At 41.1% G+C, this 14,704-nt stretch overlaps 1 protein-coding gene across 4 annotated transcripts in view; it reads left to right on the forward strand.

Moving 5' to 3' along the window:
* The window catches only part of FHL2 (four and a half LIM domains 2), a 42,636-nt gene that overhangs the window by 15,227 nt on the left and 12,705 nt on the right, over window positions 1–14,704 (forward strand). The window contains exons 1-2 of one of the 4 annotated variants that reach the window (XM_071744738.1): window positions 579–774; window positions 11,893–12,072. In XM_071744738.1, coding sequence (XP_071600839.1) covers window positions 11,917–12,072 — 156 coding nt within the window. In that variant the 5' untranslated portion in view covers window positions 579–774; window positions 11,893–11,916. Of the gene's footprint in view, window positions 1–578; window positions 775–11,892; window positions 12,073–14,704 lie in introns of those variants that run through there. The other 3 variants (XM_071744756.1, XM_071744728.1, XM_071744746.1) reach the window with 3 other exon arrangements.

Here is a 14,704-nt window from a genome sequence, read left to right on the forward strand (position 1 = left end):
GTTCTATTAGTTTCTCTGGTTTTCTCCTATTTCCTCCTCACTAAGAGGGAACTTGGAAAGAAAGAAGGGTGGAGAGGACCCTTGTAAAGGAACACCTGCACTCATGCTCCTCAGAAAAACGTGCATCTCTCCACACAGCAGAAGGGGGACAGCTTGGTTCAGTCTTCTCTAGGCAAGGCAGACAAATCAGCCAAGGCTAAGAAAGCCTCGTACCAATATTAACCAAATGCTTCATTCTCTCAGCCAGGTGAAGAGCCTTACAAACGCTTGTATTCAAGTGGCTCTGAACCCTTCTGTACGAGCACGACCCCCGGGGTGTATCAAAGCCACGTTATTAATAAGCATCGGGGATTTCGAGAAACAAAGGCTGGAGGAGGGGGAGCCTTATTTTAGGAAGGGGGCCAAGAAAGACAAAACGTTCAGGAGTTGGGGGGGGGGGGAAGTATCGACACCCTTGGAATAGAGAAAGTGTCGAATGCCAGCTGCAGAGCTCCTAAAAGAATGAGTGTCTCCGAGGCTTTTGTCTCCTTATATGGTAAAATGATAGCGAGGGGGTTTCACTGGGCTGGGGAAGGCAGCAGCCTCTTTCTACACAACGCTGCCTGCAGAGCTGGAATGGGAAGAGCCGCTCCTCGCAGGCAGTAGAGAGAGAGAGCCCCGGGTGCTCTGTGCGAGGAGCTGCAGGCGGCCCCCTCCGCGCTTTGCGCGTTTGTTAATGGACCTGACCCCCTGCCCCTGCTCCAGGAGGTGGCATTAACTGCCCGCTACTGCTCTGTAAGTAAATATCCCTTTTTTCCCTCCCCTTCCCCTTCCTCCCCACGGTCTGAATCTTTGAAGGTGCCGCTTTGAACAAAGGGTGCAGCAGAGAGGAGGAGCGGGGTGTTTGATGCCCCACGGAGGTGTTGGGTAAGGATGCGAGGAGAGAGGTTGCCGGTCCCCCGTTCTCCTGAGCACACGGCGAGGGGGGTGAGGAGGAGAAAAAGACAAATTTCTTATCAGGGCAATTACTGCTGTATGTCTGTCCGTAGAGTGACACATCAGCGAGCTGATGAGGCTCCGGGTCGTTTGATGTGTAACTATTTTTAATGACTTCATGATGCTGCAGTGTGTAATCCGCTGGGGAGGTGATAGAAAGTAAAAGCCGGGGTTTTAGATGCCTTACACCCCTGTGCACACTCCTGCTGCCGAGCTCAACAAAGCATTTTTGCACTGTAGCAAGAGCAGATGCACATGAACAATGGTAGCCTTTCCTCTTCGCAGGCAAACACTGTGAACAACAGACTGTGGAAGAGCCATCAGAAATGTATTTTTTTTAATTATTATTATTTTTTTAACTTGGAGAGAGCAAATTAGAATGTAAATCCCAATTAATAGCTCTGAATTCCTTCTTTTCTTCCTCCCTTCTCTCTGCACGCGTGTATGTGCAGCCACAATTACCCAGGTCCTTAATGTATGCTAACATGGATTTCTCTGTGTACATAATAAAGGAAATACTAACTTTCATTGTCTGAATTTAATGGCTGTTCTAAACTTTCTAGCCTAGAGGAATACAGCTTTTGTTTAGTTGACCTTACACCTGCAGATTTCAGCTTTGCTGTGTACAGAGATGCACACATAGTCACAAGACAGCAAACCTTACAAAATCTATATGCCAGCATCAGTCAGTCTGTTACTGTTATTCCCTTGACTCCTGTCCACAGGAATATTAACAAAGATTGCTGATTGTCACTGAGATTGCCAGTCAGTAGCTATAACATTTATTGTTGCTGTCTTAAATAGGAATTGTCCTATGAGGGACCAACAAAAGGCTGTGTGTTACTAGTTTCTCACATGCATTCCCAAATGAAGGAATGTCATAATTAACATTTGGTTTCTGCTGTGAACCCTATTTTCGTCTGTTCATAAATTTATGGGACTCTCTGTTTTCTGGATTATATCTTCCGTGCCTTTTATCAGCAAGGTGCTAAACTCTGAAAATGATGGTTTCAGGCATTTGGATTTGGAAGGCAGAAAAATAGTAATTTTTAAAAAAATTATAAAATTTTAATCTGTTTTCTGCCCCTTTACATGAAACTGGGAAAGTGTACACTCTAAAGGCTGCTCTGTCATTATAACCTGTGTTTATTCTTGACTACATCTATAGGGAAAAAAAAGAAAAAAAAAATATATTAAGTACTATATTAATTGAAAACTCCATTCTAAACACTGCCATAGTGGCAATACTGGTATCCAAAATCTGACCACAGCACCAGTAAAAGTATCTCTTACTCCAGCCATGACATAGACAGTGATCTTTGGCTTCCAAACCAACATGTAGCTGAGGTGAGGGGCACAGTTGAGAGCACAGAAATCGCTATTTTTGCCAATTATATATGTGAAAGGTACCTGGGGTTCCTACCTGACATCTCCATCTGACCACCATGTCTGAGGCTGGGGTATGGGCCAGTTCTTGAGGTCTTTTGAGAAATCCTAGAAGATCCCAAGATGATAGAAGTGCTGGGGTAGAATATATGGGTTTTGGCTCTCACAATTCTGCTGAATGTGCTCCCAAGGCAATCAGTTGGGCTACACATGCAAGTACACAGTAGGCACTTCCAGGTGCTTGGATTTTATAGGAAAATATTAATAATTTTTATGAGATCACTTGTTATTGCATAGGAGTGGCTATGTTGTACCAGACATTGTTTGTATGTGCAAATCTTCTGACACAAGGAGAATGCAATGGTGATTCACAGCTAACATACAGAGGTACATATAAAGCCCTGCTTCCTACCTACAATTTTACAGCTTCCTAAGGAAGCCCAGGGAAGCCTTTTCCCTGAAATCACACCTGTCCTGTAGAAAGACATCAGCACTTCCATCTGGAACACTTTGCATTAGGAAGAAAATTAGACAATGCCTTCAATCACACATAACACAGTCTTCCGGGATCCCATTGTGCTTTAAAAACATCAGGAGAAAAAAGCTTCAAAAATTAGTGGTAAAGTACAGCTCCTGCAACTGTAAGGGCTGGCAAGAGTTTCTGCTGCATTTTAGTGTAAATTCAAGCTTTCATCCCAAAAGAAAGGTAGGAGGAGTTCTGAAAAGATCTATATTCATGCTAATTGCTTCTTCTTCTGTTCTTCAGGGTATTGAGCCCTGAGGTAGAGAGCCAGGTCTTACCTGCTGTTGTCCTCACCTGCTCATCATGCCTCACAGGAACTGGGATATTAAAAATTAAGGGAGGGTGAGATAAGTGTTTACACCATCAGCCAGATGAAATGACTTCTTGTCCATGAAAATCAGGCTGGAAACAGAAATAATGCCTCTTGCTGCTCTCCACCACTCTCTTGAGGTTCCCACAAACAAGTTGCAAGTGAGTGTGAGGCTCATTCAAGTGTATTTGATGGATACATCAGTCCTTGACCATCTTCAGAAAAGCTCTGGAAGGTGTAGTGTTGTAGGCAGTCACCTTCCACCACTTGGCTGCTGCTTCAGAGATTGTTTGCATTTTTAGACTGATTAATTCTAATTGTGTGATTTTAATGTTTCATTTACATATGCACAGTTATTTGTGATGCAGATTCACCTCAAGTGAGAGTGTGAAATGGCAGGGTAATGACAGGTTTCATGGAAATAAATCTTCGATACACTGACAGTCACTGAAGCATTAACATTTCAACAATACTAATTAGCTACATATATAGAGAGATTAATTAAAAAACACCAGAGGCTTAATTTAAGGCTGACCATCACAACACTCATGCCAGGTAGAAAAGTTGGAGTCCTCATTTTTTTTCTTGTCACATACCCTTCTATATTATATAGGGTAGTATTTACTGGGATGTTAAATGGCTGCTGTATATAGAGCAATATACTATAATGGGAACGTAGGTGAGTGTAACACTGATATAAGAATATTCATCTCTCCCTTTCTCGGTAAATTTTCAATTTTAAGGTTGCAAATCTATCTTACCACAGCAGAGCAAGCCTAAGACTGTACTTTTCCTGATAGTTCTAGATCCATGGCAAGCACAGGCACAAGGGCTGAAAACCTGCCACAGGATCCATGAATTGTAATAGTTGGAGAGACCTATAAGATCACCATGTCCAGCTGTCAACCTGTATCACCCACTAGAGTCCTGTCCTGAAGCGCCTCATCTACAGTTTTTAAATATTTCCAGGGATGGTGATTCCAAGACTTCCCTGGGCAGCCCATTCCAACACCTAGCTACTCTCTCAGTAAACAAATTCTTCCTAATATCAAGTCTAACTCTCCCCCTGGTACAATTTCAGGCCATTTCCTCCAATCCTGTTGTTGTTCACTTGAGGGAAGAGACCAACACCCACCTCCCTACAACCTCCTTTCAAGGAGTTGTAGAGAGCAAAGGGCCTCCTCTCAGCTTCCTCTTCTCCAAACTAAACATTCCCAATTCCCTCAACCTCACCTCATAGGGTGTGTTCTTCAGACCCTTTACTGGCTTGGTTTCCCTTCTCTGAACTCCAGCAGTTCAGTGTCTTTCCTGTAGTGAGAGGCCCAGAACTGAACACAGTACTCAAGACATGATTTCACAGATGCCATGTACAGGGGCACAACCATCACTCTTTATTTGATCTTGCCAATAAAAGTATCAAATTGTTTAAAACCATAAAACACCTGTAAGCATTTACCCAGCTCTACTTTGTTGTTGCTCTCAAGCACTCTTGAGATTTAGACAGAAAGTATCCTCAGAGACCAGGACTCCACCCTTAATGAATTCTTCCTCCTCCCTACTATGCCATTTATCTCTCCATGATGGACTCAACATCTTCCTTCCTCAGATAGAAAGAATCTTGATCACAAAAAGATTACTTGTGCCTATGCCCCCAGCCTCTGTGTCTTTCTGTGCTTGGCTCCTGCATCTCTCATGCACCACAGGTACTTTGGCTCAATGTTAATAGCTGATCCCTTTGCTCTCTGTGTCCGATTGCCAGCACCAAACCCCAGCAAAAGAGTTGGTCCAAACTGGTGTAACCTGAACGGGTACCTCTATGATTTAAGTAGCCTTCCTTGCCAAGTTTTGGGAAGCCAATGGCACAGCAGCCGAATGGAGAAGTATGGATGCCCTGAGGCATCCACTGGTAAAGCAGTTTTATATGGCAGCCAAAAGGAGGATGTTAAGTGATCCTCCACATCACCACACGTGCCAATGGTCTTTGACAGAAAGGGGCTTTGTGGTCTTGCCTCTGTAAACAGAACCAGACACTGAGACCCAGAGCCGTTCTGCTGGAGGCCAGGATAAAGAATAAAGCATTCTTCTTCCATAGGGTTCTCCTAGGTTTGCTTCTATCGTTTCTAGAAAAAAAAAAAAAAAAAAAAAAAAAAAGTGTAGAATATTTGGGATGCTGTTCTGGTTTTGTGCCCTAGATAGTAGTACACAGGACTTCCAAAAAAATAGGAGAATTCAGAAATGTCACTGCGTGATAGTACGTAGCATTTTTTGGATATTTTTATCTTAGGGTTTAATTTCTCTGGGATTAACCGTGTTCCTGTCAACATGAGAAAGCGATGCTTTTCTGGCAAAACAAACCTCTTGGTTTTTAGTGTGTAGTATCTGCAGTCATTTAGCTTATGCATTATTTCTGTAGGGTACAGACAGAGATAATTTGTTTTATTAATCTCATACTATTTTTTTCCTCTTATCATTTTCTGTTGTCTACTTAAATGTTTGTTTTAGAAATGTGAATTTCTGTCCTGAAGCAGCATCAAATATTTGATCTTTCTCTTTGAGTAAACCTTCACTTACCCTGCAGGAGAAATAAAAAAAAGAAGACAGCTATTTCAAAAGACTTTAAAACAGAAAATAAGAGGAAGCCTTTACTCTTGAACTCTGCTCTTCCTTTAAAAGTCATGCTCCGTGTTGTTTCAATAGGCTCCTTTTGTAACTGAAATGTATGCAGGGATGTTGGTGAGACCATACACCCTCCAGTCATTTCAATATCAGCTTCAGATAATCACAGTGTGAATTGTGTGGGGTGCACTTTCATAGCATCTTTTGTGGCTTCTGTAGTTACTACTGCTGGTGCTTTCCCTGCCACTGCTGGAGTGGCTCTGGAGTAGCTGATCCTTACTGACTGCCAAACACAACAAACCACACAGTAACCATGACTGGAGTGTTTCTTCTCCACTACTTTAGCTGGGATTAAATTAGCCAGGAGCATGAGGAGCTTTACCACATGAGGAACATCGTCTGTTTTGTCTTTTTTGTTGTTTGTTTGCTTGTTTTTAATTACTTACTGCTATGTTAAGGAAAACAATCTCAAATAGCAGAATATCCATTTTCCCGTTCATGAAAGGCTCTGCAACCCAGATAGGAACCAGGTACGCTTTGGTTATCTCCACATGTTAATGCCATCCCTCTGCTCAGAAAATTGCTCTAAAGTACTTAAAAAAAGACATGGGAATGTTATACCAAAATTAAGTCAAAATTAAGTCAGTCAACTACAAGCAAACTGAGCTGCTGGAAAAAACTGACTGATTCTGAGGAATATTTTAACGTAACTTTAAAAAGTCAATTAGAAACTAAAGTGGTTTTTTTAAAATAGGTTTTAAAATTCAGCTTGTATATAAAATTTTTGAGTGAGACATTTAGGAAGAAGTTTATATACTTGAGTTAGATTTTTATTGGATTTTTATTATTACTATTATGTTCAAACATCAAACCAGCTTTTTCTGGGTTTTGCCAGCAAGCTTCTAGGGAACCTATGAATATCTACGCTGAGATTAAAGCCTTCAGAACCAGCAATTAACACCTCTATAATTAGATAACTTCTAATATCCTAACCTTGATGTGGCCACTGGTAAAGCACTCTATTAACAGGGCTGTTCTGAGAGACCAATGACATCCTATTTTGTAAGGCCCTGATTTCTTGAAAACAGGGTGACAAAATCTTTTGATGAGCTTACTACAGGATGGTTCATAGAATCATAGAATAGTTTAGTTTGGAAATGCATGCAGTGTTCTTCCATAACAGCAGCAAGAGAAAAAGGCTTCAACTGCAATAATTTTGACTCCTTTTTTCAATGACCTACACAAAGATGATGGCGTGAGCCATAGTAATAAGCTTCATTATCTCAATAACCTTGCTAAAAGTATTTTCGTTTTCTTCCCTTAAATAAAGAAATGCACCTTCATATAGCCCAATAGCCACTGGCAGGGACAGAGGACCTATGGCAGGAGTGGCTGGCTGGGCTGCCTGCAGGATGAGCTGTGCATCAGTTGCCTCAGCATCAAGTTGGCTTTTCCACTGGCCACCTTTAGCATAAGGATGCACATGGGTCCTTCTGTGGCCCATGGAGGGAAACTTGGCTGTTCTGCACCAGCTGGTTTGGCTCCCCATGGCCAGGATGCCACTCAGGGATCCAAGCAACATATGCCCTACAGCCAGATAGACCTCCAAGCACTCAGGTTCCCTTTGCTCTCCCTCTGCTCTCTCATCAGGGTATCTGCAGGTGCTCATGCCAGGAAGCTAAACCTGCCCAGGCAAAGAAAGAGGGCTACTGCCTCTTAATGTGTTTTAGTAAATCTAAACACACAGTGTGTATGCTTTGGGTGTTTGTGGTGTGCATCAAATCCAGCTAACTTCTGAAGTTCTGTTCTTTTTTCTTCTTCTCAGTGCTGCTGGCAAATGGTTGATTCCTTTTCTCCCAAAGTAAAATTAAATAAAATTAGTTTTTCCTCCTCTCCTCTTGCATGACATTATGAACTGGTTTGGAAGAATGATTAGCTCTTAGAAGAGTGGCTTGCAGATGATAGATAATAAATGGGGTAGTAGCTGCTAAGTTACAGAAAAATAATCACCTCTTGCCAGAAGAACCAGCATACTTTAAGCTGCTAGTTCATAGTTGCAAAGGATATCATAAATCTTTGCATTTTAGCCTTTGGAACATTAACACAAATTGTTTCCAAATGCTCTAGACCTGCATGGCTTATGTCACTGCAGTTGCCAGACACAAATTTTCCTTTCTCAGGGGAAGGAAAACAAACAGATAGAAAATTCTCCATGTGAACATTTCTTGAAAAAAAGTCAAGTGAAAGATAGGTGTGTATATCTTGAATGAAGATGCATGTCTCTGAAGAGCTGGTATTTCCATGGTACTTTTAGCAGGCAGCTAACAGAGCATCCTGCTCCAGGAGCACAGGTAGAGCCCCAGCCCTGTTGACCCAACTGAGGTCAATAGCAAAGCCCCCTTGGGTATCCACAGGGGCTTAATGCTGTGCCTCCAGGTACTGTTAGAGCAAGAGATCAGACCTTAACTTCCCTGGGTAAGCTAAACAACTCCAACTCCTTGTGTCATGTGATGAGGAAACATCAGATGATTGCTTAATGACATTATAAGCCCTAATTTTTATGAGGTAATATAATAACTAACAATTACTGCTAGTAAAATCCTGGAAGATACAATGTGGGTAGTGCTAATATTCTGCATCAACTGTAACCTTCTCTTCTGGGCTTGCAATGGAAAGCTCTTTTCCTTTTGGAGATGTATTGTTATGTCTAATGTTGTAGGAGGGAGACTGTGGCAGGAAAAGCCACTTCTCCTTCATGTTGAAAGTAATCTGAAAAAACATAAAGTGATCAGTGAGGTAAAATCTGAAGGCCTGGGTGTCCACAAACAGCTGTAATAAAGATGAGCTGCTGGCCCACAAAGCTTTACAGTCAACAAGTATCAAACACAGGAGGAAGAAACAGATCAGTGGCAAGGAGGCTGAATTGCAATTTGTGTCTATTCACAACTGTGGAAGTCTTTTGTTATTAAAGCCCAAAGCAGTGTAAAAAAATCTGCACTAAGGTAAGCACTGGTTTTGGATATGACAGGAACCAAAGGACTGATGATGTAAAGGACCATGTGCATCAAGTGAGAGGTGAAACCACTGTTCAGTATGATTTCACATCTATTGTTTGTAAGACAACAAAGAAATTATTTGTTTGGCAGACCCTGCTAATTCTTCAGCAGAGGGGTTCCTTGATTACATTTCATTTCTTCTCTCTAGAGAAGAAAAAGAATGTTAAATAGCCTCAAAAATATCACATAGTAGATTGTGAGATCCAATCCAAGGCCCAGACCTAAACAGCCTGGAATCTGGGATGCTTCACCCTGAATTCCAGCTTTCTGAATGAAACCACATGAATCTGAATTCCTAGCATGAAGAGATACTGGATCTGAAATTAATGCCAGATCCAGTAAGAGTCACACAACTAAAACCAAAATTAAGATCTTGGAGACTTTCCTTGCTTTTCTTGTAATTCCTGAGATTTCTGGAGTTGTGCCCTATCCAGGGCTGCCCCTGCAGCATCTTCATAGAGCAGAGTTCACCTGTGTTTGGGGCATCAGGTCTGCTTCTCCCTGTTCAGGGTGAGGAGGAAAATCCACTCTGACCATCTAATTATCAAATAAATTATTAAATAATTGGGGAGGAATAAGTAAATAAAATAAATAATTAAATTATTAAATAAATCTATTCAATAATGTTTACCAGCAGACAAGAAGTAGAAACCTTCTGTGACCAAGAGGCAGGAACTTCCACCTCTAAGGGAATGCTTCTTCTACAAGTCATAAACCATTTCAACATTTTAGCAGCTTTGGATGAAGAACATAAATGCAATAAACCTGTAAATGAATCACAGTCTATCTTTTCACGTTTACACATCTTGACTGTGGAGAAATTTTTCTTTCTTCAGTATCACACATGTAACTCAGGGCTAGAAAGAAGTAATTTTGAAGAAAGGGGAAAAATACAATTTTATAAATGGCTTACTCTCACACTTTAACTTAGTAAGAATACAAATTAACTATGCTACCAAATCCTCTCATTTCAAAAAAATATCCAATAAAGTCTGGTAAAAAAATTACTTACATCTGTATTAAACATAGACTGTTCAGACAAAGCTATCACTCCTCTTCAGCTCTGTCATACAGACATGAACCAGTTTATACTGGTCTGACTCCATTAATTCTGCTGGAATTACTCCTTGAATGAAGTTACATCCCCTCCAGTTCTTTCATGGGAAGTACAAGTATGTTATGTAGGTATTCATTGACAGCCACTTCTGCTGGGGATAGGTTCAAGGGGAACTTTGACCATCACTGCACTTCTCTCTCCAGCATAACTCCTCTTCTTTTATGTCCTTGTCTTATCAGCTCCTGTGATCCTCTCTACTTCTTAAGGACCAAAAGTGCCTACCATACCTGTAGCTCCTCTTTCAGAAAGTTAATTAGTTCCTAATTTATCTTTAGGATCAAAACAACTGGGCTGCTACTGTGGGTTATCCATAGCACAGATGACTCGCTGTCAGGATTTTTCTTCCAAGCACATTTTTGGTTTTCATAGTTCGTCTCTCCTTGTTCTGTAGTAGTTACTTGGAATTCAAAGGACTTCCCAGAAGCTGAGCTATCTCTTATTCTACTCCACGCACATATAAAAGCAGCAGTCACCCCTTACTTTGTGCTAGTCAACATACAACTCAGCGAAGTTATATGTTGAAAATTCTGGCAGAGGATTTAAAAAAAAAAAAATTTTAAAAAATAAAAGCTTTAAAGCTTTCTAGCCATCAAAAAAACTTTTCCTTCTCAGACTGCCCTAAAACCTTAATCCAATGCCAGCAACGGGGAACAAACCATAAAAATAAAATGTGAAATCCTGCAGGAAAATCAGGATTTCAGAATGCCCTAAGGGTGACTCCCACTGCCAGAAGGAGAGCACAAACTCCAGAGAGGAGCAACCTGTGCCAAGAAAACTAAGCAAGCAACAACTTTTTGTTCAAAACTGAGTGCTGAAGTTGGCAAAAGGACTGCAGCTGTTGAAAATGTGGATTGTGTGTGAAAGACAGAGGTAGCTATTTAAGTTATTAGTACCCAAAACATTTCAAGCTTTACAGATTGATATGAAGTCCAGGTGGAATGTGTACTTAAGAAATTCCCTTTCCTAAGTGGGCAGCTCTGCCCTGCCCCAGCTGTAACCTCAGAACAGATTTCAGGTACAACGCACACTGCAGTCCTCAGGGTAAAAAAGAAGCTGATGACTCCAATGGAACCTAAAATAAATTGTCCCAGGCAATAATGAACATTCATGCAAGTAATCAAAGGTATTTGTGTCGTCGTTGCTGTGTGCGCATCCAGAAAACGCTGAAGATGTAACAAGACTTGAAGAGCAAACTGCAGTTGTCCCTAATTCAGGCAAGATGATACATAATTTGCTGTTCCCTCTACTTGCTTCTCATCTGTAGTCATTGTTTGCCATTTGCCTGAGCCAGGGTAACTAGCTCCCATTTGTGTCCCAGAATGCTCCAGCTGTTGGATAATTCATCCAGCTGCACCAGAGAAGAATCAGAGATACTATCACTGACCCCACATCTCCTGCTCTTAACAGTGTCCACAGTCCCACCCATGAGCAGAGGTGGAGGATTGGGGCCTCAGTGCAGAGATGCCAGATGCTGGCTCACTGGGAGTGTAGAGAAGGAAGGAGCAGAAGCATGTAACACCAGTGGTGCCCAATAGCCTCTGCATCACTAAAGTTACCAGCAATGCAAACCTTCACTTCCCTCCATGCCCTTCAGTGCCAGGTTCTTGCTTTGGACATATTGACCAAATCCCAGTTAAAAATCCCATGTGAATTCTGCAAACTCAAGATTTCCCCCTCTCTATTGTCTCCAACACTAGTTCTTATCAAAGACATGCCAGCAGATGACTAAAGCAGATGTCACTACCCAGCACTTCCAAATTTATAGTCCAGTTTCTTCCTATTCCTATTCTTCCTATTGCCTATTTATCTGACTGAAAATTGAAATAACATTGAGGTACAGTGTAATAAACTTGAACTTAGGTCAAGTGTGGCGCAGACTGACCTGTGCCTATTTCTGTCTTTGTGACAGGACAGCTGGACTCCAGATACCAACATGACTGAACGTTTTGACTGCCACTACTGCAAAGAAACCCTATTTGGTAAGAAGTACATCCTGAAGGAGGACAGTCCCTACTGCGTGAAATGCTATGAGAGCCTTTATTCTAACACCTGTGATGAATGCAAGAAACCCATTGGAGCTGACTGCAAGGTATGCCAGATTTATGTCTTGTTACAGAAATCTTGATAGAGTAGCCTATATATATATATGCATCCAGGCTGAGATATGGTGAGCCCACCTGGAAGAATACCTGAATCCAGCTTAGTGGCTCCAAAGGTGTTTCTTTTGGTGGGAGAGCATGGTTTCTGGACCCCTGTATCTGCTTTTCACCACTTAATTTGACTAACTCTTCTTTACCTGGCATATTAATAGAAATAGAAGGACACCCCTCAGACACTGGAATGGGCTGCCCAAGGAAGTGGTGGATTCTCCGTCCCTGGAGATATTTAAAAAGAGACTGGATGTGGCACTCAGTGCCATGGTCTGGTAACTGCAGCGGTAGTGGATCAAGGGTTGGACTTGATGATATCTGAGGTCCCTTCCAACCCAGCCAATTCTATGATTCTATGATTATGATTCCCATTAAGCATAGGATGATCTGATGATCTGATGTTGGAAAGAATCTTTAACTCATTAGGAGAGCCCAACTACCCTTGGATCTGGAAAGGTGATGGAGCAGATTATTGCCTACCTTAGGCTCTGAGGGAGTTCAGTCATTTCTGAATTTGAAGTGATCACAATTCAGTTGTCATCAAGAGACAAGGCATGCTCAGGAAAAGCTGCCAACTCATGGACCACAAAAATCTGGCTAATGCTGACCCAAGTAATAAATGAGTTAGAACACAGCATAATTACCCTTTGAAATCTGGAATGATGATAGCAGAGTCTGACTCAAGTTTGCAAAGCACAGGGCAGTGACCTTGCTTGCTTGAGCGAAGCATTTCTGCACCACATGGAAACACCTACCTGGTACAAATAAGGAGTGACCACCTGCATTGCTTTTAAATTAATCAAACCAGTTGGCATTCATGCAAGTTTTACTCTGACTGAATGAAAACAGATGATATTTCAGCTATTCTGTGAGGCACCTGATGGACTGCTACAGACAGATGTCATCCAACATACACCCTCCTAGCACAAAACTGACCTGTTCAAAGATGGTCAAGAGTTTCACCAGCAAAGTTTACACTAGAGCAGCAATTTGCATTGCATGGCCATGGGATTCTTCCCTGCTCTGAGGACATCTGATGTTTGATTTCCTACATTGCTGATCCATTCCTATAGAAGCACCAATTAGTCTCTATTACTGATATTACCATCCTATCAGCAGTTCAGAGACACAAAAATATATGCTTGCTCAGACTGAGAAAAATAAATGCCTCATATCTTCCAAATTGATCTGTCTCACCCTATTGGCAAACCAATAGGAAAGCCTGTTTCAGAAGCCTTAAAAAGGTGAGAATGTTTCACCATCATGACAGGGAGCTGGCAATAATCTGTAAGAGGGTATGAAACTGTCAGCTTTCCTAGAGCTCATAAATATTCAGATTAGAGAAGAGATACAGCTGGCCCGACCTGAAAAAGCAAAATATTTCTGCCCCATTCCAGAATGTGCTTTTGTTTTAAGGTCTCTTTCTAATCCCCTGAGAAGATATTTCCATGTGTTGATATTCAAGAATTTAAAAACTTGGACCAGCTTCAACAAATCTTGGACAAAGTATTCAGGAATTAATCAGGCTGAACTTTTCAACCCAGATTTAGGGAGTGTGGGTGTTATTCGATATGCTGCTTTTCTGCACTTTTAAGCAAGACATGGTCTAGAAGCAGAAAAAAACCAAACACTCTAATTGTCTGCAATATAAGAATATTCTATATATTTAAAGAACCAGAACAATAAATGGAAAATACAACTACAAGCTAGTAAATAAAGATTTCTTAAAGAGTTATAAAGTACAGTAGAGACAAATAGGTCCTTTTCCTATTTCTGTCACTGCTGTTTCTGCTTGTCCATGCTTTATGCTGAAGCTTTTGAACCTGTTGACCAATTGTAACCAAATTCTGACACATGGATAAAAGTTGCAAACTTAAATTCATAAGAGTTTTCTGGAGGAAAAAATAATAATAAAAAAAATGGTTGAGTAGAAAGAGAGATCTTATTAATGTTTCCACTGAGAGGAGAACTTAAGTAGTTTTTAAATGACAGTAAGATGCTGGAGCATATATTCAAGAGATTCCTTGTGAGTGCCTCAGCCACAACAGGTTTCAGTGGAAGGTTGTGCATTATATGACTGAGCATCATTCAGCCATGCAACATAAGGCCACATAAAATCATGCTTCTCTTCCCCATTAAACTTTATATATACATAGCTATATAAACACATAAGAAATAAGCACATACATACATATAAAGACATATATGTATGTATATATGCTTTTGTTGGATTTTTTACATATTGCATTTGCAATTTCCTCCAAGCAAGGAAGATAAAATGAACTGTGTTTGGGAATCAAACCAGTATGTTTACTTTATGTACAAAATGGACTCCATATTTATTTGCATCTTCTGACAGATCCTTTATGCCAGGTGTAAAATTTGGAACTAAAACCTAGTGGAGCAACAGTGTTAGCAGAAAGGGTCATATTCAGACCTCTGCATCTGGCAGGAGCACCTACCCTCACATCCACATGAAACCCTGAAAAGCTCCACATAGCTCTCACCTCAGAGCCTCATGTGCAAGTTCGTTCTTGGCCACTGCTGTTCCTCTACACAGAGAAGGGCTGC

The sequence above is a fragment of the Heliangelus exortis genome, chromosome 1 (assembly GCF_036169615.1).
Source record: "Heliangelus exortis chromosome 1, bHelExo1.hap1, whole genome shotgun sequence".
Classification (NCBI taxonomy): Eukaryota; Metazoa; Chordata; class Aves; order Apodiformes; family Trochilidae; genus Heliangelus; species Heliangelus exortis.